This window comes from Gallus gallus, chromosome 7, assembly GCF_016699485.2.
Source record: "Gallus gallus isolate bGalGal1 chromosome 7, bGalGal1.mat.broiler.GRCg7b, whole genome shotgun sequence".
Classification (NCBI taxonomy): Eukaryota; Metazoa; Chordata; class Aves; order Galliformes; family Phasianidae; genus Gallus; species Gallus gallus.
Genome location: NC_052538.1, coordinates 6,235,181 through 6,262,647, shown reverse-complemented (window position 1 = coordinate 6,262,647; position 27,467 = coordinate 6,235,181). Strand labels below are relative to the sequence as shown.

The following is a 27,467-nucleotide window of genomic DNA, read 5'->3' as shown; positions in this document are numbered from 1 at the left end:
CTTATTGCACAAGAAACAGCAGTTACTGCTGAAATTAATTTGTGTTACGTGCAGGAGTTTCCCTCTGAGCGTGATGTAAAAAACCTTTCCCCGATGATTCTAGAAAAGTGTCTTTTCATCTTAATTTTACCTGTTCTGACAGTGGTCTCTCACACAATTGTAATTCCGTGTGGGGCTTTGTTTCACATTGGTTTTATTTCAGGCACCCGAAGCAAAAGCAAAACCAGGGCTGGGAGGTCCCTCCTTCTGCCTTGAGCAAGTTTGGGAGCCGTGTTGGTGGGGTGGAGGGGTTCTATCCTCCGATCCATAAAACATCCTAGAGGCAACAAACTGGGACGGGGAACCTAGTGCTGTTTTGCCTCAAGTTATTGTTTCCTCCTTGAGGATTTCATGCTCTCTGATGCCTGTTTCATCCCCAGCAACCCCTGAGCAGGGGATAGCACCTGGTGTTGGCTGGCCAGCAGTGGGAAGAGAGCATTGGAGAAATCCTCTGTAGGGTTGCTTAATATGCCTGTTATTTATTAAGCATTTAACAGGTGAATTGGCCAGTAGTAGACTAAGAGTTATTCAGTCTTCTGGAGATTTCAGGCACTGCCTGTGTGGTGCCTGTACTGCTAGAGGGTATCTGACCTGCTCACAGCCGAGCATCGTGCCCTGCATCTCCCTGGGGTACGCTGGGCATAGAGAGCTCTGCCACAGCTGACAAGATGCCATCACTCCGTAGCACAGTGCTGGCTGGATGCTGACAGCCCAAGCGACTTCACAGCTTGGGTTTGGGTTTCAGCTTTGGGTTGGGTTTGCTCCACCAATGGCGTTACGGCAGCTGAGGTTCTAGCATCTCTCACGGCATTGTAGCTTTGGAAAAAAATCTGATGATTTTAGCAGTTCTGCTTTGGTTAGAAATTAAATAGCTCAGCAGTACTTCAAAGCTCAGGGAGAAAAAAGGAAAAAAAAAAAAAAAAAGCCCTTTGCCACGTGCACTTGCTACAAAAATGCTGCTTTAGTCCTTTGTCAGGGAGGTGGTTTCCACTTAAGATGTCTGTGGGTTTCACTGAGCACGCTTTGTCGACTGTAAAGCCATCAGCAGAAAAATGCACTGTTTTGTCTTCCTTACATAATAATCTCCCTGAGGACAGAAGTATAATCGAGCCATTGGAGGAAAAAGTTAAAATCCCTCTTTCAGACTCTGTCAGAATTAAAAACTTTCTCAGCACAGAGAGGGTGAATGCTGCCCAAAAAGCTCTGCAGCTTGTAACCACCAGCAGAGAATTGTTTTATTTTTGTGGATTGCATAGATTTCTGTGTTTCTGTGCATGGAGAGTGGCAACCGGGAAGATGACAAAAATGAAAGCTTGAAGGGGTTTTTTGGACTGCACAGTGCCTCAGCACGTCCACCAGACCTGGGATGGTACATGGTATGCTGGGTACCAGTGTCCCTGCCCACACCAGGGCTCTGCTCCGCATTGGAGGTGACTTGCTGGGTTTGACTAACACAGAAAGTAGCTCATTGCATGGGAGATGCTAACGCTCAGTTAAAACTATGTTCTGCAGAGGGTGAAATGGCGTGAGCTCAGGTTGGTGTTGGGGCAAACAGAGCCTTGTTTTCAGAGTATTCTGTAAACGCTGCCCTCAATAAAGTTGCAGTTGTCATGCTTACAGAGAGGCGTTCTGGTATATAAATCTGCATTTCAGAATGCTAACCTTGCCAGAAAAGATTGTGTGTGTGTCTCTCATGTTTATTCAGAAGCTCTGTTGCTTTGACTTTTTTCATTGCTGTAATTTCAGTTCTGCTGCGTTTGTGCTGGAGCTATTAGGCGAAGAAGCAATTCTTGCTCTCTGCAGAACTTTTCCTTTTTGCTTAGTTGGCATCTTGATGTGGGAAATGGGATGTTAGCAACCTCACGTGGATTTTGAACAGAAATTTTGTAGATTGAACAGAGACATCACAGTGAAAACGCATTTTGCTGAGAAGCCACAGAGGTGGACCTCTTGTCTCACTGAACTACTGGTCCTAACAGGCAATAGTTTGCAGATGCTGAGCAATTCTGTCTCATTTTAGAGAACAAAATATCAGAGGATAGGGAACTGGAGCTAGGTGGAATATTTGCACGTTAGAGCTTCTTTTGTCCCTTGCAGCTATGCAGTGCCTGTGATAACCGTTCAGTGCTGCCTGCTGTCTTTTTGTTCCTTGGTGGGCTGGTTGAGCAGCAAGTTCGTAGCCCCAAGCCTGGCAGTGCCCTCCACAGCTGCATGAGGCAGTGGGCAGAGCAGTGCTCGCATGCATCTTGAGGTCCCCAGCCTTTCGTTGTGAGCAATGAGAAGTGCAGCATCTAAGAAAAAGGAAACACTTTGCTATCGTGGAAAAGCAACGTGAGGCTTTCTAAGGGGCTTGTTCAAGATCAGTTGAATGTTCCCTCGTTTGTTCAAGATCCAAAGTAACATGTGTGCCATTGTTCAATTTTGTTGCAGAACGGTCGTAATGCCCATTGCCAATGAGTTTGCCCCAGATGTTGTGCTCGTGTCATCTGGTTTTGACGCAGTGGAAGGCCATCCTACGCCTCTGGGAGGATACAATCTCTCTGCAAAATGTAAGTTGTGGATTAGAAAACAGCAAATACTGAAATTGGTGTGAATTTTTGTTGTCCTGGGGATTAACATGCAAGGGTTGCTCTGAAAGTATTGCCTCCTGTTTTATGATGTTGGCCCAGGATGTCAGTGTCGGGTATGGCAGTAGAAACTGAACCTTCTCACCAGTATTCCATTACACTTTGTTGCTGTATGACAGGTGGCAGCAGAGTGGCACTGTGACAGACCAGTGTCTGACACGAAAGTGTGGGTGAAGCAAAGGTGTGTCATTGAATTCCTCTATGCGGAAAAAATGGCACCCATTGACATTCACTGATGCTTACTGAACATTAATGGAGACCAAATAGTGGATGTGAGCACAGTGAGGCTTTGGGTGGTGACTGTGACGTGAAAGAAAGGCCATGTTCTGGATGGCCATGCACAGCTGTCATGAAATGAGGAGCATCTCAGTCAGATCATCCACGCAAATCAGCAAATGGTGGTGACTGTTGAAAGAGTGTTTTGTAGCTGAGAATTTGCTCTGTCAAATAGTGTTATTGTGCTCTTTGTATCTGTTGAAGTTTCCATGGAAATAAATAGGAGGCATTACTTTCAGGACAACCTACATATGATGTTTCCAGGTTTTAGCTGTGAGGATCTAGGTTCAAACCTTCCATTTCAGTGGCAAACTTTTTGGGCTTTCTGTTGCATTTCCATTTGTTTTGTTACTACATGGTATGGATTTTAGTCTGCCTGAAGCCTTTGTTGTCTTGGAGCGTTGCATATTTGACTTTTCAGTGCAAGGAAATTCCACCAGGAATTGACCAAATCACATCCATGTAGAAGACTGCTGCTGAATTTGAAAAAAATTATAGTTGTTTTAAGGCAAAATTACAGAAGGAGGCAGTGTCAGATGTAAAGAGGTACTTCCCTGCTTTGAGTGCTAGAAGGAATCCATTTCTTTCTCCAGGATCCCTTACTAAATTTTTTTTACAAATATTTTTTCTTTATCCTTGTAACAATTAAATGGGCCCATTTTGCTGAGCATCTTCATGTTTAGCATTGCATAGGAGATGCACTCAGCTCTGGGCTGGCCTTTTTGCGGTCGTGGGTTTATCTGGAGCTGTATTATTTGGATCAACCAAGTTTTTCTTGCAAAAGCAGAGGGATATTCTGTAAGAGTTTGTTTCAGTCAGGAAACTTACTCTGCACAGTGAACTTCAGACCTTTGTAAGGTAGCTGAGCCTATAAACTTTATACAAGAATGAAGTAGAATAGGTTTACAAGAGAAGTTATTTAAGATATCCAGAAACACTTTGTAATGAAAAGGTCTTGTTTACCTGCTTGTTGCATCTCCCATGCTTTGCTGCTCACCCAAAATATGAGGCTGGGTACCACATTACGGGCTCAGCCATGAATCCTTCATCTCGCTGTTAATTTGCTAATTTGCAGAGGCACTTACAGGAGTTACGAGGCACTGCAAAACAAAAGCAGGGAGCGTGGATGAGGGATAGAAATGTGCTGGGCTCCCTTTCGTTTGGATTTTTTTTTATTTTTGAGGGGGAGGGTTGGTTTGAGGACATGTTTTTTAAATCCTCACAGCTTGGTTCTGTTTTGTTTAAAGGGCAGAAATGTATTGTGTGTCATATGATCAAAGTCCCGGTGCCTCAGGAATTTTTACAGCATATTATATACGGGAAGAAACGTCTGTCAGAGACCGGTTGTCAAATATCTCTGGGGCTCTGCGGTGCCGTGATCAGAACCGAGAGCACCGGCAGCAATTTCACCAGTTCCCCTTGCCCTCCTCCCCCCATGCCTTCTGCACAGCTTCTCTGACTTTGCCTTTTCCTTCTCTCACACAGCAGGGCGAAGGCAGCCTCCTTCCGTCCTCCTCCTCCCCTTCCCTGCGTGGCCTCTGCCACCACCCCAAGCCTGGGGCCTTCTGGGGGCTGCTGGGGGGCTGTGTTGCCCCTCAGTGCCTGGGATAACCTCCAGTGAGATGCTTGCTGCAGCCCAGGGGTTGTGGATCCATCCCGCACCGCTCCAGCAGGGAAGCGTGGCTGGAATTCTGAAACGAGCGTATGAAAATCAAACCTGGCTTATATTATGCATTTAGTCCGCTCAGATCCCTTGTGGTTTTTTAATATGATGTAATTCCTTTTTATAACTCTTTGATCCTTCGCCAGGAGCCTGATTCCAGCAACAACCTCTGCCCTTCTCTCGCATTTCCTCTTTTCCCCTTGCAGGCTTTGGGTACCTGACGAAGCAGCTGATGGGCCTGGCTGGAGGCCGCGTCGTCCTGGCCCTCGAAGGAGGCCACGACCTGACTGCCATTTGCGATGCCTCAGAAGCATGTGTTTCTGCTTTGCTGGGAAACGAGGTACAGAGAACCGAAAAACCCTGCCATGGCCTCCTGGTGGCACGTGCTTGGGGGCACGTTCCAGGTGCCACAGCCTCTGCCCCCTCATCCTGCAGAATTACCAGTTGTGGCATCAAATGTGGGCTTCTCGTTCTCTAAAACAGGGAATGTGCCATGCCTTTATCCAAGTAGTTTGCACTGTGCTCCTACGAAAGTCACTAATTAGTTTCATTTACTTCTGAAGTTATTGTCCACACCTTCCCCTCTCTTTGCAGTCTCCCTATCAAGTGGTTCAGTATACCTGTTCCTTTGCGCAGCATGCTTGATGCTGCTTTCTTTTTTATTTTTCCCTCGACATTTTATTTCCTACCTTTTGCTCATTGCTGTATTGAAAAAACTGTTGAAGAAGTTGGCTGGAAAAGCCAGGGTCTTTGATTTCAAGATAAGAAAAAGGCAGAGAAGTACACAAAGGAAGTCTAGTTTCTGGTTTCTGGAAAAGTTGGGATGTTTTCCTACAGAGGCAGATTCTTTGGCTTCTCTGCCTCTTCTTTCTGTGGTGGGATTAAAGAAAAGATGATTCAGACTTCTCTCGGCCATCCCCTTGATGCAGCCAGGCTTTAGCATCTACTGTAGCTGGCACCATTTCGTCCAGCGTGACTGATAATTGAAACGTTTCCAGTGGTGGCATTTGACATGTTTTGGGCTCAAGGTGTTCAGGCTCATTCACTACAGAAATACAGCAGCAAGTACAGCAATCAGCTGCCAACAGTAAAATCTCAGACTGGGGACCTTGTGCATTTGCTGTGTCTCTACCTCTGCATATACTTCTGTTCAAGAAGCATATTTGTAATTTGTGGGTTGTGAGTTTGAACAAATGATTTGTTTAAGTCAGGCCTCTTTCTTTTTTGTACACGTGTTCTTCGCACAGAGGACAACCACAGTCATCCTAATGGCTGAGTCTTGGACTGATACAGTAGACTAGAAAAGTGCCTTCCATCGATTTTCTACCTAGGGAAATTGTACTTTTCTCAGAGAAGCACAGGCTTACTCAGCTGGAGCCATGGACGTTGTCCCTATTTGTTATCGGCTGCAGTTGTCCTGGTATGGGTGGGACTCTGGACCTGCTCAAAGCAATTGTTGAGAGTTGATGACACAGATAATAACAGCAGCACAAGGCTTGTCCTTTGGCTGCATATGCCTAAGAAGTTCAACTTTGTGTCAGAGAATCCTTTCAGATTCTAAGTTCATAGAAACATAGAATCACCAGGGTTGGAAAAGACCCACAAGATCACCCGGTCCAACCATCCACCCATCACCAATAGTTGTCACTAAACCATATCCCTTAGCACAACATCCAAACGTTCCTTGAACACTTCCAGGGTCGGTGACTCCACCACCTCCCTGGGCGAGGTTGGAGGTGGCTTGGCTAGTGTGCTTGCATTTTTTTAGGCTGCCTTTTTAGTTTGCCTTCAGTACCCCATGCTAATGAGCAAGTTTCAAAAGGCTGCAGTAGATGGGCACGAGTAGGTTGCTGAGGTGACCTCTTGACAGAATAGACCTCTATAGAATAGAAGGCTGTGGTCTCTTCTGCAAGGCAAGAGACCTTCCTGCCTGTTGGTGAAGGAAGGAGGTTCCTCCCAGAGCTTTCACCGGCTGTGGAGAGCACAGCCAGGCTCCCTTTGCTGAAGAAGCCCCAGTGCAGGAGCTGATGGAAGCCCTGTGGTCAGCATCTGAAGGTGCAGTAAGTAGTAAAGAGAAGAGAAACCAAGCAGGATTTCAGCTATCAGTCTACCTGTGGTGGGAGCTGACTGCAGGGACTGATGGTGAGCCCTTGGCAGGCTTTCTGTGACTCAGTTCAGGTCAGTGATGACTGGCCTTTCTCTGATCTGGGAAGCTGGAGCAGGGAGGTACAGATTGCCTGTGTTCCCTGACTGCCAGCCTTTTGAAGGAGTGCTTTGTCTCTCAGTATCCAAACTCTTTGTGAAGGATGACAGTGCCTGAGGAAACCTCACCAATCATTCCAATACATCACCGGTGAAACAGCTGGGATTCATAAAAAGCATCTGCTTCAGTCATCCACCATCCCATCTCCAAGCATCCAGAGAGTATCCATTCCTTGCGCTTCACCAGACAGCTCTGATAAGACACTCAGTGTAGGTAACCTGTCCAGCACACGAACCCTTGGGACAGACGAAAACTCAGGAGTCAGCAAGCAGAGCAAGAGCAGAGTTGATGTAACAGCACCTACGTCTCTTCATCTGGCAGTGATGGCACTGTTGTCAGCACAGATGACCCCATGAGCTCCACACAAATAAGGACGCAGCCAGCTCTAATGGCAGGATGCACTTTGAAGGAGAGGCTGAGGAAACAACATGTGAAAGATGTCATTCCTCTCACTTAATGTAGCTCTGTGGTGCGGACGGGTGGCTGCAGTGTGGGGTGAGGATCTGCATGCAATAAAGGAGTGCTTGATCCGAGCCACAAATGTGTTTGCGAACGCGTAGCTCTGGGAGATCTTAGCATTCACGATAGCTTGGCTGTTGTCAACTGGTTGAGTGTTTCCATTTAGCAGAGTGAATATTGATCCTTAAAGGTAAAAAAAAAAAAAAAAAAAATCTTTGTTTTTTTTTAATCACTGCATCGGGACAGTTATAAAGTGCTTTTAAATATTTAAAGATGGAGCTATTCTCACTTTTCCTAGGTGGGCTGTAAGGCTGCGCAGATATCATGATAATGTTCCCTTACCCGCACATCAAAAAGCAGGAAACACTCGTTTTATCAAGGTCTTTTATAAAGCCTTTTTAATGCAAGAAAGTTGGAGGGAACTGCTGTTGCTTTGTCCCGCGGCCCCTTTGATGGGGTTTGATATACAGTGTGCTAGGCAGCTCTGCATGCGTGCACATGGACAGCCAGCTGCAGCCGGCGACGGGTGCGGGGAAGTGTGCTCACTGCAGAGAGCTGGTTGTGTTACGTGAGGAAATGGTAGGAAATGAGGGGAGCAGTGCCAGTCCACACAGTGTCTGCCTTCACCGGCGGAGATCAAAACTCCCGCTTTGGAAAAGCGTTATGCAGAGGCAAGAGCCGGCGTGTTCCCAACTGCCCAGGAAATTAAAGCGGAGCTTGAGCTTTGCAGCTGATTATTTTAATGTCAAATGAGTTAGAGCTGTGCGAGGTGGCTTGAGAATGTTTGAGTTGCTTTGGTTACAAATCTGGTTGTTTGAAACTGGTGTGGTTGCAGCTGAGTGCAGGGAAGATCACTTAGAGATAATCATGCCAGTTAGGAAGCAATGCCAGCGCTATGCCCCAAGCAGTGCCTGTGCAATGGGAGCTGCTGGTGGCAAGGGCAGAGCCAGAGGGACGTGCTACAAGATGTGCTCAGCAGCACTCACAGCTCTGCAAAGCCTACGCCGTTTTTCATGCACAAGTAGCGGAGATGTGTCCAGTGTCAGACTGTGGACATCCTGAATGTACAGGGAGGTGATAATAAGCAGTTGTTTAAAAATGTTGCCTAATGCCCAGAGGTATTTTCTTCCTTTTCCGAGTGAGCGATGAGTGAGGCTGTTGTCTGTGAGTGTTATTTCAGGAGGAGGACTGCACGGTGGAAATGATTCATCTGTGAAATAGCACACGGCTAAGCTGCCTGGTGTTGTGTGCTTTATGTCAGCATTAACCGAAAGGCACTGGGAAGCTCTTAGTAAAGATTTGTCCAGGAATAGCGTTCGCCTTAATGTCATACAGAAGCCAGCCTTGGCCAGAATTATTTTTAGAGTAAAGAATTTATTAGAAGTGCAATCCGTAATTATTAAATCTGGAGCAGAGCAATTCCTAGTCCTGATGGAGCACCTATCAAATGGCTGCCATCTGGTCGTGAGAGCAGATCTCTTGGCTGGAGCTTGTCTTGGCTTTGGGCAGAAGTTGCAGTTAAGCTTTGCCACAGTTTTTATTAACTATTAAAGTGTGACTGCTTCTTTGTTGAAGAGGATCCTGGGATGAGCACTGATGCATATTTTCAGACACAGTCAACAGCAGCGTTCCTTGTTTTGGATACCCAGCTTTGTGATGAATGTGTGTTCTTTGTGGAGAACCAGGGGAGAAAAAAAAAAAAAAAAAAGAAGGGGAAGAAAAGAAAAGGGTCTGGAGAGAATCGACTCAGCTGAAATTTTTGTCTTGAGTACTGAGTTGTGCGATGTCTTGAGCTCCAGCCATCAGCCACATATGTGAGCCAAGTAGAGCTGCCCTGCTGGACATCCTCACCTACCAAGCAGACATCTCTGCTGTGCCAGTGAAATTTGGTGCTCTACACAACATCACCCAGTCTCCTTCCCTTGGAAGATCCTTTTTAAAGTTTTCAATTATTTATATTCTCTTCTTTATAATATAAATTGATATATCCGGACTGCAGATCTGGCTTCTTTCCTGCGGAGGGAGGAAGCCCCAGCTCCTGCCTGCTGTTGGAGCCATGCCTGTACAGTGTTAAAATGCTGCTGCTCTTTGCAAAGGATGGCAGGAACCACATGGATGTATCTTAGGATATTCTTCAGCAATTTAGAGAAAAAAAATGTCTAGTAACAGTTGTGTTGTTTGGGCTTTTTTTGTTGGTTCTTTGCCAATGGGAATTGAGGCAGGCATCATACCAACAACAGAAGGTTTAATAACTTCATGAAGGGCAGAAAGGACAGTTCAGCTTTTCAGAAGACCGTCCTCTTAAAGTGAGAGTAAGCAACCCAAGTGAGAAAACCAGCTGTTTCTTTGAGTCATTAAATGCACGGAATCAGTTATTTAGAGGAATTTAAAAGCTTCCCCTTGTATTTCTTCAGAGGAAAGAAAGAAGTGTGGTCATTGTTGTATTTTTCAGTTGCTTTTATTTTCCTTTCACATTATTAATAGTGAAAACTTAGCAAAAGGCAGTCTGAAGTATTAGTCTTATAAAGACATGGTGTGAAAACAGACAGCACCACTTGCCTTATTTTTCTGCTCTCTGCAAACAGTCTCCATCCATGGCTGCAGCATTTTGTGCTTGTGGAGGAGTGTTGGGATGGGGGAGGCTGTATGGAATATCGCAAGAGCACTTAGGAAGTCTTGTCTATTTTGGATATTTAACTGAAGGCAGATAATAGGAATCAGGGGAATAGGGTGGAGGCTTGATGTGGCAGAGCTGTTTGCTAAATCATGCTTAATGCCTGTTCTCTAGCTTGAGATAACGTTTCTTCATTCTTCCTCTCTCTCTCCAGCTTGACCCTCTTCCAGAAAAGGTTCTCCAGCAGAGAGCAAATGCTAATGCGGTGCATTCAATGGAGAAAGTGATTGAGATACACAGTGAGTATAGCCCGTTTACCCAGCTGGTTCCCTCTTGGACTGCTCTGTGAGAGTACCCATCCCAATTCTTCACTGTCCTGGCAGCTCCGTGTTCAACCTCAGGCCGCTGCATACTCTCACCCTACTTTGTGGGTTGTCACTGCATTGTGAATTGGATTTAGGCAGCCACCAACTGGTCTTACTGTGCACACAGTGATGTATCGAGTGATGCACAGGGAAGAGTTAATTCAGGGAGGTGGTTTGGCTCTTGAGGGAGGACTGTATCAGTGCTCTTGTCTGCCGAGCCTGCTGCTTGGCTGGCACAAGGCGAAGCTGTTAAGTGCAGAAGTCTGTGTTCGGAAAGGTGAAGCAAGCTGGGAGGCATCCCGGTCATTGAGCAGGTTGTTCTGGTCTCACTGGGGGAATTAGTATTAAAGCCAGTGCAGTAAAACCTTTAAAATCACTGGAGAGGACAGACTGTCCTACACTTCAGCGTGGGTGCTTATGTCTTCAGAAGCAATTCAAGTATCTCTGACTAACATGAGTCTCATCATGTATCGTTACATTCATTAGTGAAGAATGGATAGGGATGAAAGAACGTTGCATGAAGCTGCTAATATTGTGGGTTTATTTAGTTGAGATTAAAATCATTGTGGTTGAAGATTTCCTGGGGACGTTCTTGAGGAATGGAGTGAAAAGAGTCTGAATAACATGGGAATCCCGCTGTGCTAGGTCTTGACATCTTCCCACTTCAAACACTTGTGGTATAAAACTAGAGGGAGGCTAGTCTCCTCTTTATAGAACTAGAGTAGAGCTTAAAAAAGGCCAAATGATTTTCCCCGCTCAGAAATGCCGAGTAACTTTAGAAATCTCAATTCCATTTCCAGCAGCCACTCTGCTGACTTGAATGCTCAGCAGCAATGTGACACCTTGAGTCAAGTAGTGACTTTTTTTTTTTCCATTAAACCGAGCAAAACAAATCAGAAAAGGGGTTTTAAGTAAGACCATCAGGTCACCTTTCTTCCATAGCCAAAGAAGAAGAGTGTCTTTCATTGCATGCCAGTGATTCAGCCCTGATTTGACATCCTAGTTGTCTTTGGGGGAGAGAGCTGGTTCATTTTTGTGGATGCTTTACTAAAGCATGTTTTCCCCTGCAAAACATCTCTCAGCCCAGGAGAGCTGTTACATCTCCATTCTTCCTGTGTGATTCCAGCTGGAAATCTGTTACTTTAGCCTCCCTCCTCCATTTTTAGTTCTTTTTTCTGAACAAAGGTTTTACCCCTTATAAGCAGGGGATACCGTGGTTGTCCCACTGCATATTTCTGCTGAAATATGTCCTGCTAATTGTATGCTTACATAACAAGACAAACATTTATTCAAAATGTCGGTCTTCAAGACACAGCAGAATTGCAGCACCATTTATTAATATGTGTCAAGAAGAAGGAGCTTTGGCAGTCCTTGGATGTCACTTTTGATATTGCGTAGAAAGTACATTGGATTTTTCTGCATAGAGGACAGAGCAGCTTCTCTCACAGCAACCTACTTGACCATAAGGGTCAGCGATGATCTGCTATATCAGAGCTCGTGACAGAGAGCTGTGAGCAGGGGAGAGGAGCCCATCTCACTAATTCCCTGAGCCTGGAAGGCTCCAAGGGGTTTCCCTTGGCTTGCGCCCCCAGAAGTTCCCTCCACACCAAGGGGCCTCAAGGAAGGCCTGGAAGTGACAGCAAGCATGGCATAAGACTGTGTTTTGCATAAGCATGATGTGTCCTCCCCAGTCAGTTCTCAGCTACCTACTTCTACTGGGCATAGGAAGGCTGGTTGGATGGAGCTCTAAGCAGCCTGACCTAGTGGGTGGCAGCCCTGCCCATGGCAGGAGGTTGGAACTGGATGATCTTTAAGGTCACTCCCAACCCAAGCATTCTGTGATCCTCTGAACACATTACTTGACCCATCCTGATGCAGGTGCCCTAACTGCTGTTTTTCTCACCTCTCCCCAGGCAAGTATTGGCATTCACTCCAGCGCTACGCCTCCACAGTGGGCTACTCCCTGGTTGAGGCACAGAAGTGTGAGAATGAAGAGGCTGAGACAGTGACAGCCATGGCATCTCTGTCGGTAGGCGTGAAGCCAGCTGAGAAGCGGTGAGTTGCTTTTGTCATCACGGGTGGCCTTGGGGGCAGCCTACTGGATTAATCCTCACCTTCTACCCATTGCACATTCACCCATCTCCTTCCTTTCATGCATCCTCTGGGCTGCAAGAGAAGTTCACTTACATGAGCCCCGGATGTTACCTTAGCGTTGTGCACACGTTGCCTGATCCCTCTGCTCCAATCGGAGCAGAAGGTGTTTTTGGACCATGAGAGGAAATAGATTTTGCTGCAAAAATTTTGAAGTTGCACAAGTGAAAACACGTTGTCTGAGAAACCCCTTTTTGGAGGCAAGTTTTAATTCTAAGTGAGCCAGCTGAGCAAAATTTTCCTGGAGGGAAGGTGATAGGAACATAAGGTGTGAGATTTAGCGCCACTAAGTATCCAGCTCTCATGCTCAACTATCTTTTCTCTCCTCCCTCTTCCCTCCCTGCCTGGCTGTGAAATTGCTCAGACCTGATGATGAACCCATGGAAGAGGAACCTCCCCTGTAGCATTCATCTTCGAGCTGGAGTTCTCCTGTTTGTTCGTCTTCGTCTTGAAGCTCTGCCAAGAAGCTTTCTCTTGTTACTCCTGCGTCCTGTCATGGTTTTTTCCAGAATACAGAAGGACAACCAGGTGTAAAGCAAAGCAACCGAAAAATCTCTCCATATCTATATGCGTCTACAGTATATATTTGCTGAAAATGAAAAATGCTGGTGAAGAGCAGTAAAGGATTGACAACGCTGGGCACTCTTCCTCTGGTCCTCACTGGGAGTGGAAAGGGGAACGATGCCCGTGAAGTCTTTGGCAGAGTTGCCAAAAAGTCAAAGATTCAACAACACGTGAAAATAAAACAAACAAACCTTAACGTGAAACTGGTGCTTACAATTTGATTACCCACAATTCAGCAATCTCCGCTTGAACCACTTGACCCATCTTGTAGTTTCATTTCTTGGATTTTTCAAATGGCTCTTGCCTGCCTGTGAGTCAACGACATTCTTGTTGAAATCAGAACAATGTGAGATGGTGTATTTTTAATGGGGAGGGACAGGGAAAGAGAACTAGTCTTACATCTAAAGGAAAGGGAAAGAGAGGGGGGAAACACAAAAAAGGAAATGGTAGCCCAGATGGAGTCGGCTTTATTGTCTCCAAAGCCATCTGAAGATGAGTTTGTGCCTTTTTTTTTAATTGATGGATATGGTGCAGCTGGATTTTTGAAGTTTGAGGAACAATGCCTTAAGTAAAAAAAAAAAAAACAAAAAACACACAAAAAAAAGAAAACACAGCAGTTCGTGAATATTTTTCCTCTGGTTGGAAAGCCAAGAACTGCCATCAGGAAGGAAGACTTTTTGGCTTGTGCTGGCATGATGGTGGGAAGCAGGCATCAGCTGAACAGAGCGTCTCCAAAAACTGTCTACAAGTTTGGATTTGTTTTGTTTTCTTTCATTGCTGTTTCAAAAAAAAAAAAAAAAAAAAAAAAAGGAAAAAGAAAAAATTAAGGTAGTTGCCAAGAAAGTGGCAAATACTGTTGGGTCTTTGAAATTCAACCATTTTTAAAATCAAATTTTCAAATGTTTTCTCTCTTCTACATTATCTAGTAATTGAACTTATCAATTTGGTTGTTGAAGCATGTATTAGACACAAATGCAGGTTTAAGACTGGAATGCTTTTTATTAAAAGCAACTAGCATGAGATATTGCTTAAATTGTTAGGTATAAATATATATATGTGTATAATGTATATTCCAAATGTATTCCAAGCTTAGAAACCGGATTCCTATGAATTATTGATAAAATATTTATAATGCATTTATAGAAAAATATATGTAATAAATGCATACTATAACAGTAGCCATTGAAAGTTCCCTAGGGACAGATTTGTGAATTGGAACGTCGAGGTGCTTTTGGAAAAGGATCCAGGTTGAAACTTGAGGACTTTCAGACAACAGGTTGGAAGGTTTTCAGATTGCCAACACGTTAGCCACTGGGCAACTACCCTAAACATTTGTATTTTAATTTAAGGTTTTTAGTTACGATCCTTTTCTAAAAAAAAGAAAAAAGAAAAAAAAAAAAGAAAAAAAAAAAAGGATGAGTTTTTTATAGCAAAGACTATGAATTATGAATTTGCTGTTGATTTTTATATCGATATTTCACAGAACCCTACAGAAGCCTTGTTTGTGTGAATCTGACATTTGTTTTCTATTTGGCAGGTTTTGTTTCCGAATGGCAATATTGTCTAAACCTTTCTCCTCCTATTTTTTTCTTGCTTGTACATTATTTTCCTTTTCTTTTTCTTTCTTTCCTCCCTCCCCCCCTTTAAGTCTTTTGTACAGTGAGCAGCTTTCTGCAGGCGTAAGGAATTGTTGCAGATTGTCAGAGTTTATTTTTGGGAAGCGTGCGTTTACCGAGGAGGAGGGAATGCAATGAGCTCTTTTGTATAATACCGCCGACTGTATATTTCCTCAGTTCTGTTATAGTAGCTCTGTAAAGAAAATAAGGAGTTTTCTTACCTTCAACATAGTAGTATTACAGTGGGTGACGTATTTATCCTCCACGTGGATTGTAGTGAGGATTCCACGCGGCTTTAGTAGCTATCATACGGAAAGCTTGTCAGACACTCGTGGGACAGCTGGCATCTTCTCTCTCATGCACACGGACACACAGACACGCAGACACGCACTCACACACCCCACGTACTCTTCCTCTCTCCTCTTCTTTCTGAAGAAGTTGCAACTCAAGCTGCCTGAAGAACTGTTTCCTGAACGATTTCTCCAAGCTGAGCTGGAACGCAGCCCCGGGAGCAGCCCCTCATCTCTGGCTCAAGGAAGAGGCGAGCAGCTTAGAGGAGACCAGATTGGCGAGTGTACCTTCTTGCAGCAGCGTAGGATAGCACAGATCCCTCGCCTGAACAACCAAGGGTAGATCTTTCTTTTATTCTATTCTTAGGAGAACCAACGGGGTCATTTCTAGTAACTTCTTTTCCAGTTCTTGAAGGGGCTGTTTTCATTCCATTCAAGACTTGCTTGTGGAAGGAATTTGAAGCATACCATACGTGTGAGCAAATGCAAGAGGCTTTTGTTTTTTGTTTCTCAGTTTATAATGCAATTGAAAAACCAGACACTACTGTATTTGAGTTTTGCAGACCCAAGTACATTTTTAAGTCACAAATAGCTTCGGTCACTAGGACCATCCTCGGCTCGTTCTGCACACAGCCTTCCCGTGTTGACGCATGGTGTGCCCACAGACACTGTTTTTTCCATTGACCACTTTGCTGCTGTGATCTAAAGTCAACCTGGCCGCAGGATCTGGTGACTGACTTTCCATTTTCCTTCGGCCATTTCTGAGCTGTGGGCACTGACCACGTTTACATGAGCATTTCTGTTGTCAGATCTTCCTGGCGGTTTTGTATTTCCACTCTCAGTTGGGGCAAACCTTTTTGTGCTCCTGAGGGCCAGCAGTGCCAGGCTGGTTTCTTACAAGCCCAGCCTCCCGTGGCTTTCAGGATGACAGGTTCATTTCTTGCCATCATTTCTCTGAGCCCGCCCAAGGAGAGAAGGGCTTCCTGAGGCTCCGGAGCTTGTCTCCTCCCCATCCCAGCCTACGTGGATCCACTTCCAAGCTGTGCCCGTGCCCCAGGCCAGCTCTGGGCAGCACAGTGGAGGAGGAGCCCTTGTTTTGAGGCATTTTTCCCTTTTTGAGCCGATAGCTTCTTCCTTTCGGGTGCCGGTGTCATGACACGGCCCCGCTGGCACTGGCTGGCAGTACACGAGTAACCATGTGTTTTTTACTTTCGATACGGAACATTCCTTTTTTATTAGTCTCAGTCATGTATTCATTCCATTCTTCCTTTTGTAAACTTTTTGGGCCCACGTCTTTTATGGGCATTGATATATATAAATATATATATAAATATATATGAATATATTTTTTTAAGTTTCCTACACTTTGAGGTTGCATGGTCCGTAAGGTTGGCATGTCTTTATATTGTATACAGATTTTGCACGCCAAACTTGGCAGCTTTGAAAACGAGGAAAAAAAAAAAAAAAGAAAGAAAAAAGGGAAAAAAAAAAGAAAAACAACAAAAAGTTGCGTTGGATTTTTTGGTTTTGTTTTGTTTCGTTTTTCCTTTTTTTGTGGTTTTTGTTGTTGTTGTTGGGTTTTTTTTTCCTCTCGTGGCATTTGCGGAGACTGAGGTTGGGACGTCGTTGTCGCACGCACGCACCCGCACCCACACACACACACACACACACACACACACAAAGGAAGGAGAGTGGGAAACGTTTTTTCACATCTTACTGAACGTAAGAACTCGTGCTTTTTGTTGTTAAGAGAGAGTAAATTAAAAAGGACTACTTAACCATTTCTCGTTTGAAGAAGAAGAAAAAGACGTTTATCTAGCACTTGTGACTTACCAATAATAGAGTTTATTGTATTTATGTGGAAACAGTGTTTGTAGGGAAGCTACGCAGAACACACAAAGTTAACTGCCTGTGTCATTAATTTCTTTTTAATTTGGTTGGGTATTTGATTTTGATTTCTTGGCTGGGCGGGGAGGTTGGATGCAACCCTTTGTCAACACACGCAGTCATTAATTCTGAGGTGATGGATGCCGAGGACTTTAAAGAGTTAACTCTGCAGCACAGCTGTGTTAACCTTTTTAGAATTACTTTGACATGATGTCTTGCTAGGTTTCACTTTAAGCAGTCGTGTACTGTGCAACACTGTGGTTTGAAACGAGACTTTACATCGAAAGGAAATCACGTTTCTTCATTGTCGCGAAGTTGAGCTCGTTCTCAGCTCATCTTCACTTTGTCTTTGATATTGATGAAAAAGTATCCTATTGAAAGAAAATAAATTAACACTTTTCTGTGCTCCATAGTGGAGGCGCTATTTTCCAATTTATGAGGATGACAAACTTATATATATAATATATATATAAAAGTGGGGGGAGGGGTTGAAACATTATTCACCCAAGAGCTTATTACAGATATGTAGTATCAAAAAGTTGTAACTATATTATATTCTACTTTATACCTATACATGCTCAGTATGACGTCACCATTGGTAGCAGCTACCGGTTTACGCTGTAATGTAGACACAATTTCACTCTTATTGTATGGACCCTTCTTTAAGTGATGGTAGCATTCTTTGTGCTAAATTTTCTGATGGTCCTTTGTTTTACTTGATGGAGTTGGAATATTTTTCTCACTCTTGTTTTTGCTTGTTATTTTGTTTTTTTTGTTTGTTTTTTTTTTCTCTTTTCTCTCTTTTTGGTTTTGTGGGGGGTTTTTTTTGTTGTTGTTGTTGTTGGTTTCTTTTTTTGTTTTGTTTTGTTTTTTTAACTGGCCAATGGTGTCTTTCTCTGACATTACCGACTTCAATTTCAACTTTATTAGGAGTCCAGTATTTTGTACCACATTATGACAACTTGTTATTCTTGTGGTGTAAATAAAAAGAAAAAGTTAATTATAGTAACACCTTTGTTTTTGTGCCTGATCTTTTTTTTCATCCTGTGCCTTTCGGTTCATGTCATATTTGACATCATAACAGGCTGCCCAGAGAAGTGGTGCCCCATCCCTGGAGGTGCTCAGGGCCAGACTGGATGGGGCTCTGGGCAGCCTGAGCTGGTGGGGGGCAGCCAGCCCACGGCAGGGGGGTTGGAAATGGATGGGCTTTAAGGTGCCTTCCAATCTAAACCGTTCTGTGATATCTGATCTGCCATGTCCAGATGTATACCATGATACCCATGGAAAAAGAATTGCTGGAGCTTCTGCTCAGTGTCCTTTCTGTTCCTAGCCATCTGCATGCAGAATCTATAAGAATCAAAAAAGATCTCTGTGAAAGCTGCAATGCGTCCATGCAGTCCCACAGCACCTTTTCCGGATCATGGCACGTGCTGTTCACTCAGTGATTGCAAATGAAACCACGGGTATGTTGTCCTTTGGGAGAGAGGAGCTGATGAGGGCTAGCTTTTGGGAGTGCTACTGGCTCCACTCACAAGAGGATTCTGTCTTGGAGGACCTGGGTGCATGTGCCAGGGGGGTTGTACGCTGATGATCCTTGAGGTCCCTTCCAACCCAAGCCATTTTATGGTTCTGTGATTCCTCCACAGGTTCCCCCAGGAGCAGGGCTGAGGATCTCAGTGTGGATGAGTTAAGCACACTCACCCTTTTTTCTTTCACAGTCTCATGCAGATGTGGTTTGGTCTCTGTATTATTCTTCTTGTATCTGGAGTCTCTGAAATACCCAAAGTCACATTTCCCCACTCATCAACAGAAGCATCATCTGACTTCAAGGCAACCAGCTGCACTTCAGACTGTGCAGTTCATACTTTCATTGTAAGGATGATTTTCATTCTCCTGGCTGGAGAAAAGTTCCTGGGGTTCCTGCCTGAGCTGAGGCTCAGTTGCATCTGCAGAGTGGAGACATCCATCATACGTGAACTGCTGCAGAGCAAACCTGGCTTAAAAGAGAACAAGCCTGATGCCATCTGCCCTGGAGAGCAGCCCTCAGAATAGAGTTCCAGAGTTTGCAGTGAGGTGGGAAGGGCCTCAGGAGCTGCAGATGCCCACCATGGGGCAATCTGGCCCTGGGGCCAAGGGCTGGAGATGGTAGAGCATGACATGCTCAGACACATCTTCAGTATGTGTGCAGCGTGTTCTTCAGACACTGTTAATTTTTTAAGAAGCCCCAGGTCTCATTCTGCAAAGCCAGATGTGCATTTTGGGCTCTCATAAATGCTCACTGCTGCATGATGGGCTTGAGACCCAACAACCTGGGATGGTGGAGAGAGGATGTTTAAAAGGTCTGGGCTGGGAGTTTTGGACAGGACAGCCTGTGACAGGGCTTCCTTTGGTGTCCCTGGGACCAACGGAACCTGATTGTCTTTGACTTGTCTGAGCAACAAGTCAAGACTGAGCTTTAAATGAAGGTCCCCTCAAGGATCATCAGGTTCCAACACCCTGCTGCAGGCTGGGTTGCCAGCCACTAGATATGTTCTAATAACTGAGTGAGAGATAAAAGGGAAACCTCCGTATGCTGTGGGGAAGCCACCGTCTGCCCTGTTTTACAACAGCAAACTTTGCACAAACAGTTCCTGCTGAGAATATATTCGTATTTCATGGCTGTGCAATTAAAGTCTCTCCCAGGCTGTGCTAATGAAAGGTTTCAGCCGGCAAGAAGCAAGTCCAGAAGAACTAATTACAGGCTTGGAGAAAAAAGCAATTATCTCTGTGTTTTCTGGGGACTTGCTGGGTTTGACTGTGGGATTTCTATTTGGTTATAAGGATAGGTGAGGAGTCTCTTCATAGGTGACAGGAAATGGGATGTGAAAAGATGGCCTCAAGTTGCATTGGGAAGGTTTAAGTTGGGTGTTAGAAACACTTTCTTCATGGAGAGGGTGGTCAGGCATTGGAAGGGGCTGCTCGGAGAGGTGATGGAGTCCACATCCCTGGATGTATCTGAGAGATGTGTGGCTGTGTGGCACCGAGGGATATGGTTTAACAATGGGACTCAGTAAGTCAATTTGATGGTTGGACTTCCTGATCTTAAAGGACTTCTCCACCCTAAATGGCTCTGTGTAGAAATCTGGGAAGCCACCTGGGGGTGATGGCACACTGCCTAGGCATCTTCCACATCTGTGCAAGGAGAGCAGCTCTGGAGCCACAGTTTCTGCTCCTTGTGATCTCCATTCTGCTAAGTTGCTGTTCATGAAAGGAAAGGTTTAGAATCTGCAAATTCAATATATGTTGAAGGAAAAATAACCTTTTATTTTATTTGGGAGGATCTGGGGATGCACGTTCAGACAGCACAGTGCATTTGTCTTTGTGTCAAGGCAGAATTATCAAACGGTCAGCAGTTACAGAAGAGCTGCGGGAGCAAGAGACCTGTTTCCCATTAAATAAGGCAGAGAATGGGGAGCAATTCCCGTGTTTTAAAGCGGATTAAATATCCAGAGTCCTTGAGAAAGCTTTCCAAATTTCACTCTTCAATTATGTGTTTTAGTTTGACGGAGAAGAAAAACAAAATCCCTCCTTCCGCACTGCACAGAGCAATTTCTGCAATCCTCCCAATCCCCATGAATAACGCAGCCAGCACAGCTTAGCAGCTGCCCGTCAGTAGGCTCGGCAGGAATCCGTGTGGATCTGGAGGCTGCTTACAAACCAGGTGGGTCCCAGCGCTGAGGAGGGTCCCTGCCTATCCCCCCTGCCCAGCAGGGCTTGGCGCATCCCAAGCCCACCAGTAACCCTGCCAGGTCTGAGGAGTCCTGAGCTAATGTTGCTGCAGTCAAGAGGAGAAGCCTTGCAGACTCCATCCCTTTCTGTCCCAGGTGTCGTGGGGACATCTGCAGGCCCCCAACCCCATGCCGTGGGGATGCAGCATGGGAGGATGCTATCGAGGCTGCTGGATGTCTGCGAGCACAAACCACAGCGTGGCTTCCCATGGCTGGAACCCAACAAGGGCGGTTTGGTTTCCTCTGCACTGATTGATGATGGCTTCTAATAGGTTGATATACTTTTCCCATTTTATGCGACGGTTGATGCTTAGCATGTGGTTGGTGAAATGGCTCTGTGTTCAGTGCTGTAACAAATTGCCTTGGCCAGGTTTATCTGCTGGGCTTCATTAGGGACCTCTGGTGCGCCAGATTCTGGGGGTGCTGAAAATGAGACTTGAATTGAGTTATTCCTTGTGGGTTGCAGGCTAATTCTTCTTTCATCTAAAGTCTTTTCATAGTTCACCTCTCTCCCCCTTATCTGTGACGGGTAATTTGATTTGCACTGTTATTTCAAAACAATTCCTTTTGGTTCCCTTTATGAGTTGAGAAAGGCAAGGCTTAAGGACTTAAGCATCACAGGCTGCTTCCAAACTCTGTTTTGAAGGGGCCTGGGAGGACGTGGGGGGGGAGGAAGAGCAATGCGGCAGTGCAGCAAAGTGTCTGCAGATTCCATTAGGATTCCTCCAAAGTGCATCCCAGCCTTGCTCCAAGGGCTGGCACGATGGATCACACCACAGTGTGCCAAAGCTCCTGTTCTAAAGAATCCCTGCTCAGCATGCTGGTGCTGCTGCTCTTTTTAGCAATTTATTCCTGGTGCAGCGCCATGAAACTCCTCTAGCTGAACCATGTCGGCAGTTGTTTCTGTAGGGAGAAATATAACATGCAGTCATGGAGATTCGTGGTTCACAGCTTCCTGCTAGTCTGAAAACGCTGAGCCATGATTATATTCTAGAACCCAGAGCAGCTTACTTCCCCAGTTCATTGGCAGGGCGGGCAGCAGGTACCTGCACAGAACTGCAAGGAGCCAGCGATGTCAGTGGGGCATCCCAGTGGCATTGGCATGAGATCAAGGGTCAATGGAGAGGCTGAACAAATCCCACACCACAACTGCGAGGGCCATCCTGTTAGGGTGGAGGTGCTGGAAAGAAGTCCCTGAGAACAAAAGACCTCCCAATAGCAGGGGGACCTCTTGCCCAGAATCCCATATTTATGGCAGTTGCCCAAAAGATGGCAAGCTCTGAGTCATCTGCAGAACAAGAGGTGAAGGCCAGAATTGCTCGTGGTGTTGGTGTCAGTGAGACACCTCTTAGAGATGTCCAGGAAAGAGAGTTTTGGTCTTTCCCCTTATCCCACTGCAGAACTGGTTTCTGTGTTTCCCTGTCTGAGAGAATTCTTGTCTGCCTCTTCCTCAGCTCTTGGACCCTGGGGAACTGGAGCTTCATGGCAGAGCAGCTCAGACAAAGGCCAAAAGGAGGAGATGAGAAAGAAATCACTGTGAAAATATGCTCTGAAAAATGTATTGGCTTGCAACACTCCATGGAAGTTCTCAAAGCAAGAAAATCTTTATTGAGAAACTGAAAAATATTCTCCCAGTCTTTTTTTTTTCACAGGCAAAAGAATAGAAGTATGTTAACCCAACCAATATTTGGTTGGTTGGTGGTTGGTTGCTGGAAAATCAAGTGAAATGGGAAGAGGTCCATTGATTGCCGCTAAAGCCATCTGTGTGCTTGGGCAGCCTCTCCCTGGCCCTGCTGGGCAGCAGCTGATGGTTCACGTGCTTTTCACATTTTTAGTTGATTTTTTTTTTTTTTCCAGACAACTTGGATTTCACTTGAAATCTGTCTGGCAGGACCTGGCCTCCAGCCTGCTTGGAACCCATGGAGATTAATGACATGGAAAATGAGGAACGCTGACTGTAAAGCTCTGAAACTGTGGGAAAAGGCAGCTTAGAGCCAGGCTTCGGTGAGGAGGTGTGTGACTTGGTCTGGGATGGTGTTTGGAGAGGCAAAGGCTCCTGCTGCTCTTTCAAGGGAACAGCCTCGTATTTAATAAGAACTCTCTCCTCACAATGGAACTGGAGTGTTTCAAGTACAGCAAGTCCTTTCCTTCCCCTCCTGGCGGTGTGATCCAGGTTTCTGTGGTCAAGGACGTGTTCGTGAAAATATGGACAGCACGAGTTGGAGGAGGAATCAGCCAGGAACTCCCTTCTCTGATTCCATCTCCTGTGAGATGTTCTGTGAGGAGGAGGAAGGTGCTCACCCTGTTCAGATTGGGAGGGGGAGGTTGGGGTCTCCAGCAGCAGGAGGAACATAGAATCGTAGAACATCCTGAGTTGGAAGGGACCCATGGGGATCATCGAGTCAAACAGCGGGTCTCTGCTTGGGAATGGGGATGCAGGTGATGTTCCTCTGGCCTGGCTCCATTGGGCTTTCCAGCCACAGGGAACATGAGTCACCTCCCTGTCACAGGAAACAACACTGAGATGTGTCTTAAAATCACCTCTTGTTTAATGCTGTTAAGAAGGAATAAGCAGGGTGGGTTAGATTATACCAGCAAGGAAGGGTTTATGTAGCATGGGACATGGGAAAGTAGCACCTGAGACAATATGAGCCATGCATGAGAAGTCACTGTCATGTGCTTTTTCTTGAGATCTAAAGAGAGAGGCTGAAGAAATGCAGATTTACACACTTATTTGTGCCCAGACAACAGGCTCTCAGTTGGGAAAGTCCTCTGGGTAAAGCGTGCATCCCTCCACTGGGCAGGTGTAGTTAATTCTGAGCAGCAGAAAACCTGTGAGCACTATGACTGTGAGCCCCTGCATCAAAAGAAAGAGAAACAGAAATCCTTAGTCGGTGGGGGTAATACATTCCCCTAAGGATGTGCCTCACATTATTATCCCAAAGACTTTAGCCACGAGAAGCATTACCAACACCGCCAGGCTGCTGTCAGACCTCTAATTAATAGAGAAGTAGCAGTGCTAGGAGCCTATACTCCTAACAAAATTCACCTATGAACAACTTTTTGGGCCTATTGTCCCAACAGAAGGGGCTTGGACCCCTCTACTGCTGAAACCAATGAGAAGGGGAGGTGAGGATGAACGAGTCCTTAGATAGGGAAAAGTAGAAATCAGTTGGAAAGAAGAAAGAAAGATACATTTGTGTGTATGCATATATGTATGTATTTTTATGTAGATAAATTTATGTAAAAATCTGACCCAGACCTGAACTTTTCTGGCATGGAAGCAACATTAAGGAGGAAATACAGCCCTGCCTGCAATTCCTCATTGTATCAGTGGGAGCAACATTACTGGGTCCAGTAAATCTGCCAGATGGCAATGGGGGATGACATGGGAAGGGGGGACTCACAGAAGGGTGCTGCTTTTGCCCCTCCTCTGCCTTCCTTGTTAAAGAATGCTAATCATCCCAGCTCCCAAAGTGCTCTGGGAGGTTCGTTTGTACCAAAATCTTTATGGTGCTTAGAGGGTCTTTTCCTTCCCTCTGTCCTAGAGTCATAGAACTACGGAATCATTCCAGTTGGAAAAGACCTCTCAGATCCCCAAGTCCAACCCCAGCCCACCCCCCCCCATGCCCACTGACCATGTCCCTCAGTGCCACAACTCCACAGTTTTGGAACATCTCCAGGGACAGTGACCCCACCACTCCCTGGGCAGCTGTGCCAGTGCTTCACTCCCCTTTCTGAGAAGAAATCGTTCCTAATATCCATCCTGTCAGCCTTGTTTTCTTAAGTAACCAGTACAGCACTGACAGGTCAGGGATGGTCCCAGCTGGGTGTTGGCTACCCTCAGCTTCGCAATGATTCTGACACATCAAGGAAAAGCCTTTTCAACAAATGCATCAACAACCAGAGAAAATAAAAGATTAGAAACCATACAGCTGGCAGAGAACTCAGCCGGCTCCTTTGTCCCTGGACTTGTTTATTTTCCATAGCCATCAAGATTGTCCTCACTGCTCCATCACACCAGGAGGAACCACAGCACGGTCCTTCCCCAGCTGCTTTGCCTTCAGCCTCCTGTCCCTCCTCTTCCTCCCAGTGAGCTCTGATGGATGGGCAGCTCTTCTGGAGGGGAGGGGAGGAGGAAAAAGCACTTCCCCAAGGGCTCGCTGTGATTCCTTGTGAGTGTTTACAGGATTAAGACTAGCAAAAATGAAGCCGGCGGCAGCCGTGCCAAGGAATGATATCACAGGGCTGATGGAGTCCAGAGCTGCTCAGACAGATCTGTGAGAGATAAAAGGGGAAGCTGATTAGACCAGAGCCCCACCCCATCACCTTGAGAAGATATATGGAGTATTTCTGGGGGGAGGTATTAAATAATGCAGCCCTCCAGCGCGCTGCTTTGAGCTCCCCCAACCAAGCTGAATGGCTGGCACTCTTCAGAGCTCACTGAATTGTTTTGGTGACCCAAGGGATAATTGTACACACACGCAAATGAGCAAAATATTGAACAGTTTGCTAGTGATGAAGTCAAGCAACCAACTACTCAGCTGCAGTGCTCTCTGCTTCCTCGTGTGCCTGCCGATAAAAGCTGTCCTCCACGGGGGAGTCAGTGAGCAGAGATACAGCTGGTGGGGAACAGAGCAGAGCTCAGTGAGAAGTCCTGCTCCTGCTTTCCAGTGGTTCCTCAAAGCTTGTGTCATCAAGGAAAGCGTGCCGGGGGGGAGAAGGACAGGGATGTACAAGCACAGCGCTTTCTGGAAAGTGGTATCCCAAAGTAAAGATCTGCTCTTGTAAAAATATCTTGAGAAGGAGATTAGTGGGCTCACTGCATTGCCTTCCTCCAGCCAGCGTGTAGTCCTTGCTGGTGATGGCACAGGGCTGCTCCTGTGAGGTCCCCATGCATTTTCTGGTGCCATAGGAGTGCTGCAGTCATTGGACAGCTCTCCCTCCCCACTGCATTTTTTACAGCTTGCTGAGTCCTGCAGTGAGAGGGCTGCTTGCATGAGCTGATGAAGTTATGTCATCTTGGATGGGGGACCATGGAGACCTGGGACCTCACTAAAGCCAAAGTTGACTGCAGTGAAGTAATCAATAAATTCACTACCATTCATGCATCTGTAGAGAAATCCTTCAACCAGCTCTCTGTGATCTATTTTCAGCTATGATTTTTGGAGCCTGTGATCATGGAACAACGTAAGTCCAGTTTGGGTTTCATCATCCAGCTTTATTCACCTTCCCTCAGTGGCCACTTCTGGGTGTTGCTGTTGACCCAAGGATGGCCTGTGAGGTATAGTAGTTTTACACAATAGGTTTTGGTGCTTGGTTTGAATGTTATTGCTGCCAGTGAAGATTTATCACAAGAGCACCCAGATGGGAGCAGAGCCCTTTCGTGCTGGCTTCAGGCCAGGAATGTGGGAAGCAACAACCCATGCTCCAAAGGAACCAGAAGAGAGGAGCAAGACAAGGGAATGAATGCAAGCCCTGTTCGGGTTGAACATTAGGAAATCTTCTCCAAAAGAGTGGTCAGCACTGGAATGGTCTGCCCAGGGAGGTGGTGGAGTCACAGCCCCTGGAGGTGTTCAAGACACGTTCAGATGCTGTACTGAGGGACGTGGTTTGGTGGGAAATATTTGTGATAGGTGGACAGTTGGACTGGATGATCTTGGAGGCCTTCTCCAACCTTGGTGATTCTATGATTCTATGTACAGTGACAGTGTTAATAGAGGTTGGGTCAGACACTGAAGTCATGGGCTACTGTGTTCCCTTTTGCAACAAGGTGTTCTGGATACTAAAGAAATGCTGCAGGGAGCAGGACACGGTCTCCCACCCCAGAGCAAAAGGCTCAGTACTCACACGTACCAGAGTTGCCTGTATTCACAAGCATAGGATCATAGAATCGTTTGAGTTGGAAAGGACCATTAAAGGTAATCTAGTTCAACTGCCCTGCAATGAATGGAGACACCTACAGCTAGGCCAGGTTGCTCAGAGCCCGGTCCAACATACTTGTGGTTGACTCAACAGCCACCAGAGAAAACACTGCTGTCCTTGCTCTGGTAACTCAAACTAATTACTGGAAAAATGACTGAGACTGGATGTAGTCCTGTCTCATCAGCACTGCCCCACAGCTGCAATAGCAAGGAGGGAAGCCATGATTGGGCAGGAAAAAGGGAGGCAGAGCAAAGAATATCTCCAGGAGCCTGGAGGGGCTATGACTGACCACCTGCAGACTGCAACTTCCAGCCAGCGTTGAAGTGGATACGACCATGCCCTGTGAGTGCCAGCAGCTGTTTGTAGGGTTATAGTGGTGACCTCTGGCACACGCCTGTTCTCCGTGGATGCTGTTAGGTGTGACCAGACCAGGTGGTGGACCCAGGGAGGTAGAGTTGGCCTCCCATAGCTCCTTAGTAACCCTTTCCCTGCTATGGCAATTAGGAAGGCTTAGCTGGACCTTTGCAGGGGTTGTGATTTGAAAGAAACCCAAAGGAGTTTCTTTCCCCAGTTGATACTATTATGGTATCTAAGCTGGAAAACCAGCACCGTGCCACTCTTCTCTGGAGAACGGGCTTGATGGCCCACATGGCTCCTCCATCTGCTGCCTCCTTCAGCACTGTACTGGTGTTGTGGATGATGGGGAAAACCTTATATGAATGCTGTGATGCACTATGCACTGCAGTTAGCCTGAGTCTGGCCTGTCTGGAGGCCTACCTGAGCACCAGCCAGACACAGAGCTCCCCAGTGCTCTGATGTCCATGGTTCCCAGAAGAACACACAGGAGGAAATTGGTTATGGAGCCAAGTGGGGCTGTGGTAGTGTCCAGGAGGTGTGGAAGAGCACATTATAATGGCTCACTAATACCTCATTTCATCATTAATACCATCTGAAGGCCACA

General features: G+C 45.9%; 1 protein-coding gene and 1 pseudogene across 26 annotated transcripts in view; both read left to right on the top strand.

Annotated features, from left to right (window-relative positions):
- Positions 1–17,823, top strand: part of HDAC4 (histone deacetylase 4) — a 222,308-nt gene extending 204,485 nt beyond the window's left edge. For all 26 annotated transcript variants that reach the window (NM_204313.2, XM_040703235.2, XM_040703237.2 and 23 more), the window contains 5 exons: positions 2,470–2,588; positions 4,812–4,945; positions 10,156–10,240; positions 12,220–12,361; positions 12,822–17,823. In NM_204313.2, coding sequence (NP_989644.1) covers positions 2,470–2,588; positions 4,812–4,945; positions 10,156–10,240; positions 12,220–12,361; positions 12,822–12,861 — 520 coding nt within the window. In that variant the 3' untranslated portion in view covers positions 12,862–17,823. The remainder of the gene's footprint in view (positions 1–2,469; positions 2,589–4,811; positions 4,946–10,155; positions 10,241–12,219; positions 12,362–12,821) is intronic.
- LOC121111278 lies at positions 16,304–18,041 on the top strand (annotated as a pseudogene).
- Positions 18,042–27,467: the final 9,426 nt, after the last annotated feature.